General features: G+C 39.3%; 1 protein-coding gene across 2 annotated transcripts in view; it reads right to left on the bottom strand.

Moving 5' to 3' along the window:
• NPSR1 (neuropeptide S receptor 1) overlaps nt 1–19,478 on the bottom strand; it is a 143,454-nt gene that overhangs the window by 16,181 nt on the left and 107,795 nt on the right. For both annotated transcript variants that reach the window (XM_085573324.1, XM_085573325.1), the window contains exons 6-7: nt 3,615–3,718; nt 3,190–3,283 (exon numbers count right to left, since the gene is read on the bottom strand). In XM_085573324.1, coding sequence (XP_085429450.1) covers nt 3,190–3,283; nt 3,615–3,718 — 198 coding nt within the window. The remainder of the gene's footprint in view (nt 1–3,189; nt 3,284–3,614; nt 3,719–19,478) is intronic.

Genomic DNA, 19,478 nt, shown 5'->3' with positions numbered 1-19,478 from the left:
GGGAATTCTGATGACATCTGCGTAAGTGAGAGGGTTAGATTATGGCTATAAATATTGTACAGGCAAAAGAGAATTGTGAAATTTCCCAAAGCATAACAGAATAAACTTAGCAAAAGGAATATTAAGAATAAATTTAAAAACATATTTCCTCACAGAAAGGGCATTTCAAATGAGGCTAACTACTTAAATTACAATCATGCAAGCCTCAGTGTTTTTCTAACTAAAAAAGATCAGAGCTGGAAATGAAACCTTATCTTTTTATACTGTATATTGAACAGAACTGGGCAGTTTGGGTTGGGCAATAGTGGTATTTCTTTGTATTTCATAACACTTTTGACGAGATGTTCATTTATTTCTATATTTAAGTGTCCCTTGCATTTGGTAGAATATGGCCTTGCTATTCTAAAGTGCCCCTTGCTTTACAGGGCACTGATAGATAAACAGATTCTTGTTTTGTTGGAATAATGTTAATTTTCTGCCTCACCAGCAGGGCTTTTTTTATGCTGTATTTTTAATTGTTGTTCTAATATGCTCAAAATGCCAACAAATCACATAACTAGAGCTGTATCAGTTGTAAATTAAATCAGGCCACTTTTGAAATACAATATTCTGTTGAACCAGTCTCGGCATTTTCCTATAGAGCTTTTCAAACTGTGGTAGACAAGACTAACTCCCCGGGTTGGAGTGGGAATCTCAGCTGTGAGCTCTGGCTCTGACTCTCCCAAAAGATGTTTCCTTGTGCCATTCCCCTTTGCTCTGCTCCCACATCCCTGCACTGTGACAACGGGTGTGAGTACATCTCTCTGCTCCCAGCAATATGGGACACGGGGTCACCTCTTGGAAGGAACTTTGCTTCCTGCCATCAAGAATGTCAATGCTATGCAATCCTTTGATAAATTCAGTGCCACCTTAAAATTAGGTTTTAAATCCAGAGAGAGCAGAGCTGTTCCAGAATCCCAGTGACAGCACTGTTTTCAGCCCAAAGACACACCATCAGTTTACATCTTTTAGGGTTTTGTCATTTTCATGAGCAGTTCTTTTTTCACCTGTTGTTTATTTTGCATATATCTTTCCAACATGATGAAGTATTCACAAAATGTTTTCTGCTATAACTTCTCAGTTTCTTTTTTTTTTTTAATCTTCATTTTAAAATTTTTTCTTAGTACCCTTTTGGTTGTAGAATTAGGTATCTCATAGTAAAAGCTTTAGGATTAAAAACATATTTCTTTCCCATACTGCAATTTCTCTGGTCATATTTGAAAAGTATAAAATATTCAGCTGTTTAAGTTTGTTTTCTTAAAAACCATGCAAAGAACAACTCATTGCAAATATTTACTAACAGGACTTGAGGCTAGTAACTAAATCACAATTTAAAAAAATTGTTTGACATTTTCAATGTGGAATGTTTGATTTTTTTTTTCTTCTAAAATGATAGTTCAAGGCTACATGGAAACATAATTTTTTTCAAACCAATAAGAAGAAAGAACTAATTTGTTTCTTGATGGAAGGATTTTGGGGAGATGAGTGTTTCATTTTGCAAATAAATTTGCCACAGGTTGACTCAAAACTATTCATGAAGTTCCTCTGTGTCATCACCAATGACAAAGATTTCTAAATCTCTTTGTTCTCCATCTGTAGAATAGCTAAGAGGGCATTTCAAAAGAGTCCCATACAGCACCTCTGCAAGAAATACCTGGGTGCAAAAGGTGATTATTTTATGTATATTCCAGAAAGTTGCTATGAACCTTCTTTTGGATTTACAGCTCTTTTTTCCTTTGAACATGCTCTTTGCTTGTGCGTCAGTGTGTAGCCAGACCTTACAAGACGCAGATGGGTTTTGTCAGTGCTCTCTGTGCTTGTGACCTTTTTCCCCAACCAGAGCTGCACCCAACTGATGATTTTGCTACCCTCGACTGGGGACAATGTCTGCTTTTCTCCAGTTTAGAAAAAAAAACCCAAAACCAAATGCAAAACCCTTTATGGTCTAGGTATAGGAAATGGGATTTTAAAAAGGCTTTTATGAAGATTTGAAGTGATTTTTCATGGTTTCGTTTTCAACTTCAAAGTGCTTTTCAAAGATTAGCCATTTTACTATACCCAGCCAGTAATTTAGCAAGAACAGCTTTTCCTGTACCATGTATGAAGAAGAAATGCCAGCAGGTGTGTCCCACAGCTCATCCTGCTCATCCGCAGGTTTATGAGCCCCTGTCCTGCCTGGTTTATGAGCTCTCCTGAAGGAGCTGTAGAGCAATGCCGCTCCTCCCAAAGCCTCCTGGAAAAACCTTGATATCCATCCCCCTGTTCTGAAAGAGTTGATCTGCATGCTGGGGAATATAAAGCTAAATTTCACGCAAGTTTTTGAAGCTTTCAGACCTTAACATCTGCCAAAGCTACGCCACTGTCTCAGCTGTGATTGACTCACGGGTTTTTAAGGCCAGGAAGAACCATTAATCCGATCCCCTGAATACAGCTGTCTGGTAAAAGCCATCATTACTCCAAAACAAGAATGATATTTGCATCTGATCAAGGCACATCTCCAGACCTCATGGTTCTTGTAACTGTTCTTCTTCCTCCCCCTGCTATTTCTGTTTCTTCACGCAGTGCAACATAACACCCCACTTTGGCTCTGTGGGGAGGAAATAATTTTGTTTAAACTGCACTGCTAAGAGGCCAGGATATGTCTGAGTACTGTAAAAAAAAAAAACCTGAAGCCAAACAAACAGAGGAAATTATAAGAAACAATAGATATCCAAACCTATATGCTATATCTTCTGAAGATACATCAAACTATTGTGTGAATTCTCAGTACCACACCTTCCATCCAAGTTATTTTTTGATGTGAATAAATAGACAGTATATATGTTGCAGCTTCTACAGTCAGTATAGTGGAACAAGGGATAGCTTTTGCCCATTAAAACCTTCTAAAAATGCAGGAATATAATGAAGACCATTATACTTTTTAAAATGTCGTTTCATTCTTTGCTAACACAATAGTTATAAAAAATGCTGAGGGCTAAGTGAAGTTTAATAAATCTTGAAACCACAGCTACTTCTTTCTTTGGAAAACTGTAACAGAGTTCAAATGTAGGTAGAGCAGGAATGAATAATTCATAGCAACAAGAAATTTTGAGAACTAAAAAATTATCCAATAATGTCTATAGCAATAACAAGGTACGAAAATTCTCCTACCTCCTTGCAAGAACTTCATGGGGTAAACTATGGCGTGATATCGGTCTATGCTTAGTGACACGAGGACGTAAGTTGAGGCATAGAGAAGGACCACCTGGGGCAGAAAGTATAATGAGACAACAGCTGAGACACATCCATTGCAGAAGGTGATGTCAATGAGAACTCTGAACTAGGAATGTTTCAAAACTTACTAGGAAAACAAAAAAAGGGAACTCCCCACCCCCCAGCCCCCCACCTTGTATATTCACCCAGGTATTTTTCCTTTTTCTTGTCCACAAAATTTAAAATATTTAATATGCTTTAATGTGTTTGACCTTTAAATGAACATTTTCAACATCTAGGACTTCTGTTGCTAGAAAAAATTCTACACAGTGTTTTTGTCAGAGTTTACTGCTATGGGGACACAAAGCAGGAGGTTTTTATACCTGGAAGTAGCGAACGACCCTGCAAACGATGTCAGGAGCCATAAAATCTCCAGTGTAGCGCCAAATGATGTCAGTCATTATGTTGATGAGTCCTGTGAATGAATCTACAAAGAAATTAAGGGAAGAAACATTGGAAGAAGCAAATGCATGACTTCAGGTGAACTACAGAGGCAGGTAGGGCCCTTGGGATGTATCAGCTCCCCAGTCCTAGGGGCAGTCAAGCCATAACCATTCAGCCCAGTATGCTAGAGGAGCTGGGAGAGCCTCAGAAAACACCCCATAATCTGTGTCTAAGTGTGTCAGCTTGATTACAGCTGTGACAAATACTGAACCACTAAACATCCTTTATTCTTTATATGTTATTTCACTTTAGAAAGTCTCCTGCAAAATCACCTGAAGTGGCAACCAAATACTGCTAAAGTTAGTGGAAATTTTGTCAGGAGTTAATTTGCAAACTTAATTAATTGTTGATTAACCATGCCTTGTCAGCTTGAAGTTAACCTCCTTATGCCTGTGCTTTTATATTTGCCAAATAAAATACACCTCAGGCTATTTTTTCTTTTTTCTTCTTCTTTTTTTTTCCTCCTGCAAGAAAACGTAAAGAGATATTCCAGCCTTTGTTCTGTTTCTTATTGAACAAGTGAGTGCTCACAGAGATGCACGTTTTACAAATGAATCACAAAAACTGGTACTCCTGTTTTACATATGGGTGATATTAAGTTTTGTCTTCAAAACCAGCTTGTCTCACTTGGACAAGATAAATGTTTTCAGTGCAGTCTATGGAAGAAAATGTGTACCAGTCTGATGTCCTGCCACTTCATGTGTCATGTTGTTCTTCTTGCACAGGTTACCACAAAGGGAGAAAACAGGTTAGGAAAACTTTTCATGCAATTTTTCCAAAATCAATCAATATGAAGAAACAGCTTCGGTCTCTATTAAAAAAAAAAAATAAAGTGGTGAGGTAAAGTATTTCATTTTGCTACCACCATTTTACACATTCAAAAACCATCTCTAAAGTTTAGTGTGATAAAGATATTTTATTGCCCATATCAGAAGATTTTGATTTGAAATTTATGCCTTTGGAAAAAAGATATTTCAACAATTAAAAAAAAAATATTTTGAGAAATAAACAGTTTGGGTCATTATTTCCAAGCAAATATGCATGTGTTTTGCAAAATAGGTTTCTTCTAAGCCCTTTGAAATTACAGAAATTCCAGATATTTCTAGCTGGAAATTGAGATTTCAGCTTAATGCTTCAGAGAATGCAACCTGTTTTGCTTCACTGGAAAATCAGCCTTATTTTTTCTGTATCAGTAAATCCTTTATCTCCTCATTTTCTTGTTTCATTTATCTTCTTCTTCAAGGCTCAGTTCAAAATTAAATTAGTGTAACTACATTGCCTCCCTCCTTATGACTACTGTTCAATTAATACTGGTTTGCTCTTTATTCTCGCAGCATTACCCTGCCTCCAAAGAGAGGCTGGATCAGGGGAAATCTCCAGAAGGAAGTCTGTGGTTTGAAACATTATGTTAAATATCGTTCATTGATTAGGGTGATGTGGTAAGGAGTGATTGTTCCTCTGATGAGTACAGTGGCTTTAAGACTATACTGAAAAGACTGCAAGTATATAATTAAGGTGGTCTTTGAAAAAACCACACAGTTTAAGTGTTTCAAAAAGTGAAATGCATCCTCCAGCAGTGGTTCCAACCGATCCCTTTCCCTTTCTTTACTCCTGAATTATTGATTCATGTTCTCTCTCTCTACACTAATGAAATATATATTGGTTCAAAGTATTACACATCAATAGAGCTTCACCTCAGGGCATCCTCTGGCTTTTGATGGTCTGAGCATCTGCCAAGCAGGTGCTAAATCAGGGTTCAGCTCCCCTCAGGAGGGGGAGGGCACAGAGGCTGCCCTTCCTCCTGCCAATCTCAGTGCTCTGAAGAGGAAAAGGAGGGAGAAGGGACAGCACCTCAGCTCTCTCCTCATTTCCCTCTTCTTACGGCCATCTTCCTATCCCTTTTCAATGCATCAATGCATTGGAGTGTGCTTTAGAGGTGCATCCTGCAGCTGTGGTGGGAGATGGGGCAGTATCCTGGTAGTTTCCTTCAGGAAAGAAATTTGGCAGTCCCAGACAGCACATTTTAAGCTTACATCCACGTCAGCTTTTTAGTTTGCATCAGGAGTGTGATTTTAACCTGTGGATGGCCACCACTTCACTGGCTCACGTGATGGAGAGCCACAGGGGAGTGGGCCTTTGTTCAGCTGATGCTTGGCCCAACATTATTCTCCAGGGGTGCCCTCCATGCATCCCACACCATACAACTACCAGCCAGTGCTCAGGCTCAGGAGCAAAGTTTATGCAGCAACAGGAAATATGGAATTTGGATATCAGCTCTTTTTCATGCTATAGGCCTCTACCCACTGTGTGTCATTACCCACAAATATATCTATAGCCTTAAGAATTTCAGGAGCTTGAAAGACAACTCAGAATTGTCTTTCCCTTGAGAGCTGTTGAGTGAGGTTTTTCAGGTGACTGCAGAGGCTTTTAAATGAGGCTTAAACTTCACAGCTTTTTTTGTGCTGGCAGCTTCAGCTCCTCTCCCCCAGCAGTATGTTTTAAGAGCTCCCTGTGCTGAATTTCAGAATTGTGGAGGGCTCGGCATGAGCCTCCAAGCACGTGCCCCTGAACACAACACACGTGTGTACCAAAGCCGATGCACCCAGCTGCCTGTGTGGACCAAATTTAGTCAGATTTCTCAATGCCTTTAATTATAGAAACACTCTCCCACTCAATGCCCTCATGGCCTCCTCAGGTTTTAGAAATATCTCTTGTCTGTTCAATCCTAAAAGTACCAGACTAACTTTTCTCAGAGGATCCTTCAGTCCTCTGCTGCCTGCTCCCAGAGGGAGTTGCTTATCCCATCTCTGCAAAGGACCAGGCTCTCTCAGTATGACCACACATGTCTCGAGGGTTTGTCCTGCAGACTTTACATAGGGCCACCAAGTAAATAATGTGCTTTGTGCTGATGATCAGACAGCATGAAAGCAAAATGCAGCAAACCTACAAATTATGACAAAGTATTGCTATATCCTCTCCAGAGACACAAATACCTAGTGCAAAGCTTTATTAGTGATTTAGACACTAAAAGTGCTGCTCATTAATTTGTTCTCTTATGTTCATCACACCTTCAATAACTAGACTTTATATTTTTCACACCTTCACAGCAGTTTTTCTTACAAGCCTCTTTTTGCACAAAGCCCTGACATGCCAGCACTATAAACCTGGTGGAGAGATAATGAATTACCAGCAGACCTTTTGCCACTGGTAAATGAATCCTCCTCACCCTTGTATCATCTCAGATGCAATTATCCATGACCAAGGTATCTTGAAATCCTCATTTGCCATGTAACTTGAATTGCTGTAGTAGAGGTCAGTGTGTGGAAGTCAGCTGGTTTCAGCAATGAGATCTCAGCAGATCACACATTCCCTGGCTGCTTTTGGCAAGCTTGCACCTCAAACCGTGTCACTGGATTGCGTCATTGGCATCCTAAGTGGTGAATGTCAGGTACAGAAATCTGACATAGCCAATGCATTGCTCTAAACCTTAGTGTCCTCATTACTTTGAGTATCCTCACCACTCCTTACAAAGTTGGTGGCTCAAGCGTAAGATACTTGTGTTCTTTCACTGACAAATGCTCCTGAGCCAAACGACACCAAGATAATTTCTGAAAACTATCCTAAACAACCTTCACTCACAGCTGTGTACAAGCTTGTCATTGTCACTGCCTTCTTAATAGTCTTCTAAATTTTTTTACTAAGCAGCGGTGTGTTTACTGTCATACTGTGTCAGCATTGCTAGGCAACAGTGGGGTTATAGACCTATTTAATTACTCAGAAAAATAGGCAGAAATTCAATTAATGAAATATATGATATATATAATGAAATATATATCTCCTCTGATACAAAATAAAGATGCCAGCAAGTGATAATTTGTGACTTTTAAGCCAAATGTATATTAAAAGAAGGATACAGATGAAACAAATCCTTGTTGAAGAGAGAACTTGGCACTAATGTGATAGGAATGGAAAAAGTTTGCTCTTGAAGGAGAGTGGATTTTCTATAAATAAATGCAAAATAAAAATTCCATGAGATTTCAATTATAAGAAAATGTAGAGAGAGATAGGGAGTAAAGTTGGCTTTGCCTGGGCAGAGGGAGGGAAGATCAGCTTTTTGGAGTTTGTGCAACTGGACAGGCCTGCAAACCTTTGTCCGCCTTCTTCTTGTTGCCACCATGGCCACAGACAGTCCTCAAAGGCAGAATTAGTGTCTGCCTTTACAAAGCTTTCAGTATTTCAAAATGCAGCATTTTTAGACAGCATTTATCAAAAAGGCCAGAAAATACCTGAGAAGGAGAAGCACCCTGTAGTTCCCAGAGGAGGCTGAAACATGCTGAATATAGAGCTCCAGCATCTGTTGCTGGGAAATATGTCAGGTATTGAAACAGCCTATGAAAATCCTGGCTCCTAAAGGCCAACATAACCCAGGTTTCCATTATTTTAGCAAAATGCCTTTGCATTTTTTTACGGGCATGTGAGTGCAGGCATTGCCTCTAGACTTTTGAGTCCAGGCATCACTTGGTTCAGGAGGTGATTGCAGTAGCTTGAGTGGTGGATGCTGCCTCATATGACTGATCTCAGAAATGGAAAAAAGAAATAACTGCCCCTGGAGGGACAAATCTGAATGTCAGCTTGCTTTTGGTGTGAGCAAAACAAATTTTTGTGTCAAAAAGCCCTCTACAGAGAAAGAAATTCATTATTGAAAGCAAATTAGCAATCTGGTTTGGGAATAGACAGGTTACAACTGTCTCAGATAATATGTTAACAGAAATTCATTGACTTGATGGTATTGCCAAAGGGATGTACCTGTGCAGACCTTACATTACAACTAAGGAGGTTCAGACAAAAATCTGCACTAGCAAGTCTACAAGAAAATATCTCTATCATTTGATTATTACTACTGACACCAGTCTTCCCTCAAGATACTTACCCTGAGCATGAAAGTCTTTTCTGTCAGAAGTGGAGAGCAGATTGCTGGTAAGCTGTGATGGGTTAAAAAGCTCCACATGTCATCTGAGCTGCAGTTTCAATTTCCCCTGATGAGAATAGTTCTATTAAGTTGGATGTGGTGATCCATGACTTTTTGGTGAAGCTGTGTCTCTTACTAAAATACCCTCTTTCTTTTCATGTCTCTTACAGAGTGATTCCATTTTAACAAGGTATATTTTGTTCTGCTTTGTAAACAGCACCAAACTGCACAAGGCAACACAACATTTTACAAAGCAAGAAAAAGGGTGCAAGCTCCTGGTCAGGGCTGAGCATTTTGTATGGCTCATTGTTTTTTGGACCTCATGATGTACATTCCTATCATCCACCACTCCCCAAAGAGCATATCCTCTGGAATCAGAAGCAGCAATTCACTATCACCTGCCTGCAACAGAGTGATAGACTCTTAAAACCAAACGTGGCTTCATTGCCCTATGACAAAAATAAGGTCCTGTCCATGATTTCTGAACTGATGAGGCAGCCACTACTCTCTGACCTTGCTGCTGTGTCTCAAGCTTTATGTGCTGTCAGCTAACCAGAACTTGCGTTGCAGGTTAGCAAAACCCATATCTGATATTTCTACAGACCTGTGTGTGCAAGGTCTTTTTAGGGGTCTTGGAGGCTGGCTTTAATACAGGCACAGGGCAGAGAGAGAAGGAGAAGCTGCCCTACCTCCTGCAGCTCGTTTTCTCCCACTCTTCCCATGGTCTGTGCTCTCCACTGAAAATTTCACAGGTGGCTTTGCAAGTATTCACTGCACTAGAAATAATTTTGTAACCGTATTTCCTAAAAAATATGCCTAGCTCTCTTCTCTCATTCAGGACCTGATAGTGAAATAGGTTTTGTCCCTGCTCTGGGCATCTGCAAGATAAGACTCTTATAAGATGCCTTTTCAATATGACATTTTAGCTCTTTAAACACTGAGCCACAAGAGCCTGGAATGTCACGGTGAAGCAAGGGGCTGCGTGTGGGTGCAGGGGGCCTGGGTGCAAGAGTTGCCCTCATGCTTTGACAACTCATTCCTCCTCTTCACAACCCCTCCAGGTGCATTTATCCGAGTTTATGGTGGTTTGCAGCCCCTTGCTCCTGCACTGCAGAGCATCTGGGCACCATGCTGGAGACTGGGCCAATAGGGAGGATGGTTGACAACCCCAGGAGCTGCCATGAATCTACCAATCCTGATTTTAACTATTTTAGAAGTGTTGATATAGAGCAGATGTGATTGTTCTTATGCAGTGCAAGGATTCCAGCTCTCTGCCAGGAGAAGGGACAGAAAGTATGAGCCAAAAATTTGGAGTGCACTAAGTTTTTGTGGGGAATCATCAAAGACACCCACAAGCGCTTTGTTCCATTGTGGCATCTGCATTGGAGCACACATTTTGCATTGGAGCAGCAGTTTTGCCACAGGTACCAATGAAGTGTACTGTGCTGCTCTTGGGCATTTTATCCTTCAAGCCTGGCAGCCTGGAACAGAACACCAAACCTAATGTATGAAGCAAAACCTGCTTGAAAATTGTCAAGAGAAAACCTGTTCAATTGACCTGTTAAAGCTATGTGGATTTTTTTTTTGTGGCAGAAGTGATGTTTTCTTTCTCTTTCTGGCTCATTGGAAGTGACAGGAAATTTTGTTGTACTGTGTGAGCACCTAATTTATTTGTTACATTTCTTATATTTCTGCTCTGAGATCCACTTCTCATGAGATGAGGCAGGCTCTGTTAGGCTAGATGTTGTAAAGGATGGATGCAGCGATGCCCCAGCCTCACTCCCAGTATCAACCACTTAAACAGCACTTACAAGAGACCTGGAGATCAGGTCTCTAGGAATTAAAATTCTACATGCCCTGCCATTATGAAAGGCATTAAGGTTTTGTTTAATATGCCTTTATTAATATATCTCTTCCTACCACACCATTGCTCCAGGGATGGAGCTGGAGGGGGCTGGACTTATCCGGCCATTCTGCCAAAAAGGAGCATGGCAGATGCTGAAACACAGCAGGATAATGGGAACAGCAGCAGCACATCAAATACAGTGGCAGGGGGTGGGCAAAATGGAGGGCTTTGTCTCAGTATTCAGAAAAACTGGTTCCTCCCACAAAGTTGAAGAAATTACTGGAGAATGGTTTCCTTGTAAAACCAGGATGTATTATGAACCTGTCAGAACAGTAAAGGCAAGTAATCTTCATTCAGGTGCCCCCTTCTTCAGACCTCTGCAGATTCTGTGGTTTGGAATTTGCAGTTACTCTTAGGGGGAATATGCAGAGGCAGATGAAGTTGGTGATAATTCTGAACCCTAGCACAAAGTTTCCTCTTCCCATCTTGTGTTACTTGCACATAGATGAGACCACTTTCCACTAGATGAAATATTATTTTGTTGCATACAGTTGTTCAGTGTTTCATTCTGTGTAAAGAGAACGTGTCTCAGTGTAAATGCTGAAGACACACTCTTGTGGATCAATTTGTCTTACTTAAACCCAGAAAAACAAGAATATGCCCCCTCAAAAGACAAAGGAATCACACTGTTTGTAATTCATTGCTGCTGTAGATATTTCAAGTGGTGCCTGTACCTGTAGTGTTTTCTGGAAAAAAAATTACCTTCTGAGATACCAAGTACCAAACAGTTCCATTTTAAATTATTTCCTTCCCCAACATCTTGTATATAGATGCTTCTGCTATTTCTACTGAATCCTCTGTACTGATCCTTTTGCCAACTCTTCACCTCAAGTATTTGAAGGACTGCAGGTTTATATTTTGGTCACAACAGAAACTGCATTATTATTCTCATCTAAAAATGTGGGCTATCCTAGGAATATTTTCTGTTGGTGTAGTTCAGGCACCCAGGTCACTGCAGTCATTGATTACCCACACTTGTTCCAACGCTGCCTTAGTTGGCTCAGATATTGTTGATGCAGATACTTTAGTCTAAGTAGGACTTCTTTCTTCCCTCACAGCAAACTGTAAATCAGACTCCCATGGTGCTCAAGCAGTGACATTGCATGCTGCAGCTCAATTTTTGTTGAAACTTAGGCTTTCCATTACAGAGTAGTAGATAGTGTTCATTACCATTTTTGTATCTGCTTTGTCCCCCCTGGTGTTTGCTCATAGCATGAACAAAAGCACTGGTTAGTTTCATTGGAAAATTCCCATGTAGAATCACGTGGAAAAGACAGTTCAGGCAAAGGCACACTGAGCTGTTTTCTATTAAATATGCTGCAGTGCCAGAACAGGCTGAAAATTCATTACGTGTGGTCTGGATCTCAGTTGTGTAATTGAGCTGAACATAGCCAAAATGGACTTCTAGGCATTTGGTCTTAATAGAGCAACCAGGTCTCTGTAGCACCACATGGTATCTTTGACCTGAATTCCATAAATCCTGCTAATAATTTATAAACATTTGGTAACGTGCTAGGCAATGGAGTTAAAGGGAGTGACTCTCCAGAGAAAGTCTGTAAAGCACATGAATGTGGGTTGGACATATTGGCAGGTGATGAACTACCACATGAAAATGGTGGATGTGTTGTCTTACGGCCCTTTGCAAAGATGGGTAAAAGGAAGAGTTTTGGTGTTATTGTTAGTGACACAAAGACAATCTAAGTAAATAAATATCACTGCTTTAATATGCAAGAGTGGAATAGAAAAACCCTGACCTTGATGTAACTTCAGCGCATGCAAAGGCTATTTCCAGAATAATTTCTGTCCTCTTGCAGCTAGAATTGCTGTAGTACAGATGATGGACTAAAAGGTGCTAATGATGTATTTGTACTTTTAATGTCAAAAGTTTAAAGTCATGTCTTTTAATGGGAGCTAATGAGATCCTAAATGATGATTCCAGGTAAATTGTAGTCATTATGGCCATGCTGTTGGCAGCACTGCACTTGTGCAATTCTGTTTCTCAGCATTTACTGCTGGCACATGAAGAAAGGTAGCAAATTCCACACAACTATATTTAGCAATAGAAGTCAAACTCTCATGTAGAGTAACTGTAAAATAAATGTCCTCTATGTCAGGTGACAATCCTGCCTGGATATCCATCAGGGAATCAAACAGGAATCCATAAAATTTAGAGGCAATGTTTCCCAAGTAATTCAGAAAGAAATCCATTTCCCCCCTTCATGCTGAAATGTTGAACCCAAAGGATTATACAGTTTATCTGCCAAGCACCTTTTATTAAAAACAAAACCAAAAACAAACATAGCACAACTGTCATTAGGATTTAAATGTCTGAAACCGGCTGAAGACAGGAAAACCATAATCAGTCCTTCAGGACCACATAACAATTCTGTAGCTGTCAAAACAAGAATTAAGGCTTCCTATAAACTGACATAAATTGGCACAGCAAAAGCTCACTGCTGTTGATGTAGAAAATGCATGGTTCATTTCGTTGACTGTCAAGTGTATCTACAAAATGTATTCAGGGCCACCATTGGGCCACAGGAAAAGCTACCAAAATAACCTTCCTAAGGTTATCAAAATAACCTTCCTAAACCATCCTCATGTCTGGTTTTGCTCTGGAGCCCCATGGAAAAACCCGGATTCCCCTCTTGCCCTTTATGTTTCCCTGTGCCTCATTACACACAACAAGAATAAAACCCCACTTGTTCTTGCACTCTGCCTTGTTTGAAAAATGTGGTGCTTTGAAGAAAGTAATTTATGGAAAGAGACATTAAACTGGACCTTTTTTTTTTTTTTTTTTGCAGACAGACTTAGAGATTCTGCTTCTCCATTTCCCCAAACTATGTTACTGATATGAATAAAGGCTGTGTCTATGCCCCCACACAACACATCTGAACTGTGGCATTGCATAGAGCTGGTGCATCAGATGTTGTCAGTGTGGCCAAGCCAGACCTCTATGACTCCTTCCCCGGGTTCCCAAAGGGTTCATCCTGAGACCGATATGAGGGCACAAAAAACCTCCAGACCTACACAAAGAGCTTTGCCAGAATGCAGTCAAAGTCCCCACCAGTGTTGAAAGCATTTGGCTTGCATCTGAATTTTAATTTAAGGGCTAAGCCAGCCAGCTAAAAACTGTCAAGGTTGCAATCACAGCCCAAAATTGAAACTCCAGCATGATAAAATCATAAAAGACATTAGTTTTTTCAAAATGCTATGCTTCTTATCATGACCAAAAATGCATGAGAATCCTTGAGATTAATAACCAGATATTTGGATTTTCCCTGCAGGTAATTCACTGAGATTGATTGATCATAAAGAGTGCAAACAACAACACTAATTTGTAAGGTAAAAATCAATTGACTTGTATCTTTTCCACATCCTATCAGTCAACATCCTAGCAAAGTACTTCTGAAATTGGAATGCCTTCCCAAATGATGAATGAAGTTTTGTGTTTATTTAAAATTCACACCAAAAATGTAACTGTGGGAAAAATTAATGAAGATCCAAGTATGTTTATCTACATCTGAAGCAATGTATGGTCAAGAAAGGGATGTGAGTATTTTTACAAACCTCCTAGAATAATGGAATTATTTAGATTGGAAATTATCTTTATGATGAATAAATGGCATAATCAACAGACTTCATAAATTCAGCAATGTGAAGAATTTATAATCACTATCATTTCAAGAACATTTTCCACAAGGCACAAAAATTGTATTGTGGAAATATTGTTAGCTGGAAACAATGCTCAACTACTGAAGCACTCATACTGAAAATGTATTTGGTATACCAATGCGTGAGTGTTTAAGGATTTAGAAATAGAATTGAAAATGCAAAACTCTATCTTGCAGGAGTCCATTCATTTGTGAGATTTCAGAAGGGTCAAATTATTCTTGAGCAAGAGCAAAATATTTTGTTTGTGGTAGTATCTGCACATAAAGAGGTCCAATAGAAGAACTCAAAACCATTTCCTTTTACAGATCCTTTCCTATTCAAATTGACATTATAAACCTTGTAAGTAGAGCACAGAGTTATTTAAAATATACCTTCAAGGGGCATGATTTTGGAAGCGAAGCTTTGTTTTTCAAATCTTGTTGAATTGATTTTTTCCAGTCTATTTGTATTAACTGGGTAGAGGATTCACAGAAATGCAATTGTGTATTGTAATTTGACTTTGATCACAGTAATTTTCTTTCTTGTGTCTCCCAAGCAGTCTTCTAGAAACTACAGCAGTAATGGTATGCAGCAGTGGATATTGAACTGCTTGCAAGCCACTCAGGCAGCTCATAAAAAACATTATTAAAAGGCAAATGCCCTTTGTGCTCATAACTTCTAAAGTACACAAGCTGAAGTGCTTTAATACTTCTAATGCATTTTAATATATTGAGATGTGCTCTCTTGGAATTGCTGTTGTGGCTTTCCAGCTGACAGCTTGTGCTCTCCTGCCAGTCACCGTGGTCTGGTTTGACTCTGACTCTCCCTCCAGTTCAAGAAGTCAGGAATCTGAGCGTGGTTTGCTGGGAAGCTCAGCGACTGGCATGTGCCACGTACATTCTTTCTGGAGTAATCTCATCTCCTACAGATGGAACCTTTTCAGAGCATCCTGAACCATTGCCCTTCTACTAATGAATGCTCTCCCAAACCATGGAGGCTCTGGAGAGGTCCAGTCCTGAAAAGGTGCTTTGGCTCACCTGCTAAAGTGAATCTGCTCCCAAGGTTCTGGAGACATGCAAAAGCCACAAGGACAAGAGCGTTTTCTGTGCCCCCATGTTGTGTGTGTTTTACTGGGTAGAATGATAAAGGAACCATTTTAAAGATAATCCTGGTGTTCACTGAGAAAGTGGCATAGTGCTTTATTTTCTGGCTGCATTGAACAGCAATCTTCCCATCTCCAAAGGTCATCCCTTGCCCAGCAACATCCATGAATGTTATGTTCAGACATAACATTCAGACATATGAGTTTTCTCTTTTACCTGAAGAATTGGGAGCAAATCTGAGGATGTGCTTTCTCTCAAAATCGGAACCTGTGCAGGTGACCTGGAGCTCTCTCTGGAAAGAGAAGAGCAACAAGACTTGCTGTAGAATTCAACTGCTGATTAAGTATTGCTAATCCTTATATTGTGATTGGGAATTCTTCTACCATTTATTATTTTCTGTAAATTTTGGTGTTATTGTCTTCATCTTTTTTTCCTATCTTGTCTAGTTCTTTTGTAAACTAAGCATTAACTTTATACTGTCTACAGGGTCCAGGTTTTAATGGCTTTAAGAAATATTTCTGCAAAGTGCAGTCAAAAAGGATGCAGGATGTGTTGGAACATCTAAAACCTTCACACAGCAATAGGCACCATTCTAGTCAGTATCAAATTGTCAACATATTATTTCTTTTTTCAGTTAGCCTCAAGATGCTTATTCCAAATAACAATTTCTCTATTGGCTCACGACTTCCCCTAAAATGGAAATTACTTTCCCTTCTGATGTATTTTGGTGTATTAGGGACTTCTCTTTAATATTGAGTACACTGTACTGCCTTCATTTTTTCCTCTCCACTGCTCCTCTCCCCATTCTCCACTTCCAGCTCTGAATATAGACATTTGGATAACTTTGGTCTATATAAGAGTGTGAGTGCTGCCCAAAAAGGGCACTTAAAAGTTACTTTCAGTGGTGGAGTTTATGCCTCCACCATAACCAAAGAAGTTAGTAGGTAGAGGGCTGAAATTCAGTTTTAAGTATACAAGTTGTTTCATGCTCCATGTCTTTGGATATGGTATGCACTTACAGTAAGGTAACTTCAGAGTGCAAAACATGTTTTAATGACAGAAAATTCATACTTGAGGCAATACACACACAGTTTTCCCTGACCCAGACACAGTGCCAGACAATTCCATGCTGATTTCCATCAACCATCCATTTTCTCCAAGGCCTCAGAAGACAGCCAACACTGAATTTTGTCTCACGTGTTCTACAACCAGGTCCCAGTAAGCTGGGGTGCTACATGCCCACACTACTCAAAAACATCTGATTTAACAAACATTTGGTAGACATGTGACTGCCTTTGAGAAATACCTGAGGAGGAGAGCAAAAGGTGCTCTATTTTGAACAAACCCAGTTGGTTGATTTACTGCATGGAAGGCAAACTGGGAATTTGGGAGGCACTTGATGAGTATCATGTTGTGGTGTCCCATTGAACCTGGCAAGCTGGAGGTACCAGCATACCCATGCAGGGAGACTTAGAGACAGTCTTCACTTACAGCCAGACTGCAAAGGCACAGTCTACATTAATGGTTTGTTTGTCTAAGAAGTTTCAGTGTTTGAGAGAGAAGATTTTACAGCATATTATGAGAGCACGCTTCAGTGAAACTAGGTTGATGTGCAACTGATGTGGTTGTCATTTATTAATATTAGATTAGACACCTTGGCAAAGCAAAGATTTCAGGTGGGTAGTTTTATCACTGTGCTGTCTTTTGTGCATTAAAATTTTATTAGAGTTTCTGTCTTAGAGCAATGAGATTTGCCACTAATAACTCTTTGACACAAAGAAACTTATTTGATATTTGAGTAACACAACACTATAAAACCTCATCAGAACAGATCATCAGAGATTGGAGATGCATGGATTCCATGAGTGGATTGGTACTGTGGCAGAGTCTTCATGAGTCTCATGCTCCCAGTACTGTGAAGATTATTCAAATTGACTGTGCCATCTAACAAGCTCAGTACTTAAAATGTACTTAAAATGCGTCAAGCTTGTTGTGTGCCTGCATGTGCTCCTGACAGGGACAAAAAATCCAAATTTAAATTGATTCTCTGAATGAAAAATGGAAGAAGTGTTCATGGTATCCTCCTTTCAAAAAGATGAACAAAATACTGAAAAACCCTTTCTTTACCAGGGTTATGCACAAAGCTCTCCTCAGAAGTGTTGACACTGGATTCCATGCTAAGGATGAGGAAAAAAGCCACCCTGCTCTTCAGCCCTTTTAGAGGGAATCTGCTGCTACTGACTTCCATGAGTAAACAGCTGTGACCTTGCAGTTCTTAAGAAAAGGCTTTAAATAAGAATGTCTTATTTTAAAAAGAAATCAAGAAATGAAGAAATTAAGAATGTCTTGATTTCTGAAAGTTTTGCATGTTTCATTAAACAAAGATGACTGAGCAGCAAATGTATTTCTTGTATTTAATCTGGTTTATCAGATATCACTGGAGAGGCAGTTTCATAACAAACATTGAAATTACCAAATTTAATATACCTTATATTTTTTCTCTGGACTTATTAGTAATATAGCAATAACTCCAGCACTCCCATAACACATTAGAAAACCAGTGATTATTATATAGTCCTTATCTCTACAACATGGAAGAGCCATTTTCTAAGAGGGCTCTCCATCCTTTCCATATGTGGCATCAGCTGATTTTCTCTCTGCCTATGGGAGCTGGAGATAAAAATGTAGCAATCATTCTTCCATTCAAGATTAGAAAATGTCTATCAAAAAAACCAATACCATCTCGAAATGCATATGGCCTTTTTTTTGTGGTTTTGTTTTTTTTTTTTTTTTAAGGAAACAAATAAACATATCTTTTTTGTCATGTATCTTCAAGTTCCCATAAATTCAAAGCAAACTGTCTCCTCATGCAGACAACTCCTTATTCCTCACTTCTAGTGTACAGGTTTCTGGCATATTTGAATAACATTTTGTCTATTGTTCTATTTTGCTAGTTTGCAATGAAAGTAAAAATGTCTTGCAATAAAAATTTCCTTTTGTTTGTTATCAGTAACCTCTAAGAAACTGACATAATCAACCACTTCTGCTTTTCAGTGCTGTTATCCTATTCCTTAAGAACTAGGAAAAAGTTTGACTTGTGAATGAAATGTTTTGAGATTTTTCCAGACATAATTTCCATCCTATTTTACTGATCATATTCTTGTTACTCTTTCTTCACTCTTCTTTCTTGCTTGCTACTGTCTGCAATATAACATTACATAATAGGAGTGGAAAAACATGTGACTTACCTGCAATTTTTTTTTTTTTATTTCAGGGCACTGGTGTGTGGGTGGGTGGATGTGGGTGTGTATTACACGTGTGCAGAAACAGAATCAGATCCCCATTGCATGCTTTGGTAATTTCAGGTGGTTCTTTCCACCAACACAGTGGGACACAGTACTTATATGCATGGAGCTCAACACCCTTGAAGTTGTTTCCTAACCTAATTTATTCTGTGTTTTGTTTATTTATTTATTCTAATTAATTCTAATTTATTCTAGCTAGATCTCTGCAACTTCCTGATAGGACACTGTAGAAAGTTGGGGGGCAGTCTATTCTCCCTAGTATCAAGCAATAGAATGAGAAAATGGCCTCAGGTTGTGCCAGGGGAAAATTAGTTTGGATATTAGGAAAGATTTCTTCACAGAAAAGGTGGTCAAGCATTGGAACAGGCTGCCTAGGGAATACATCATGCCTAGATGTATTTAAAAGAGATGTAGATGTGATATGCAGGGACATGATTTAGTGATGGAGTTGGCAGTGTTAGGTTGGACTCAGTCCTTTCCAACCTAAACGATTCTGTGATTCTGTGAACAAATTGTCTTTTGGGCAGTGCCTAGAAAATCTTGGACAAGTTCCAGATGGCAATTAAGAAACGAATCTGAGCACAAAAGAAATAATCCTGCACTTTCCATCAGGTCACTTTGCTATGCCTTGCTGTGCTTAAAAATAAACAAATGTAAAGGTTCTGAGAAACACCTTCTCTATAAAACTTTGTGTTTGGGGATGGGATTTGAGTCAGAGCCTTCTCTGAGGTCTAATTGAAAAGGAGGAAGATTAGGTTCTTAGTTGTCAAAAATGAATAGTAATTCTGACATATTTGGTGATGTAT

The sequence above is a fragment of the Lonchura striata genome, chromosome 2 (assembly GCF_050655825.1).
Source record: "Lonchura striata isolate lonStrDom1 chromosome 2, ASM5065582v1, whole genome shotgun sequence".
Classification (NCBI taxonomy): Eukaryota; Metazoa; Chordata; class Aves; order Passeriformes; family Estrildidae; genus Lonchura; species Lonchura striata.
Note: the sequence above shows the minus strand (reverse complement) of the source record. Positions and strands in the feature narration are given on the sequence as shown.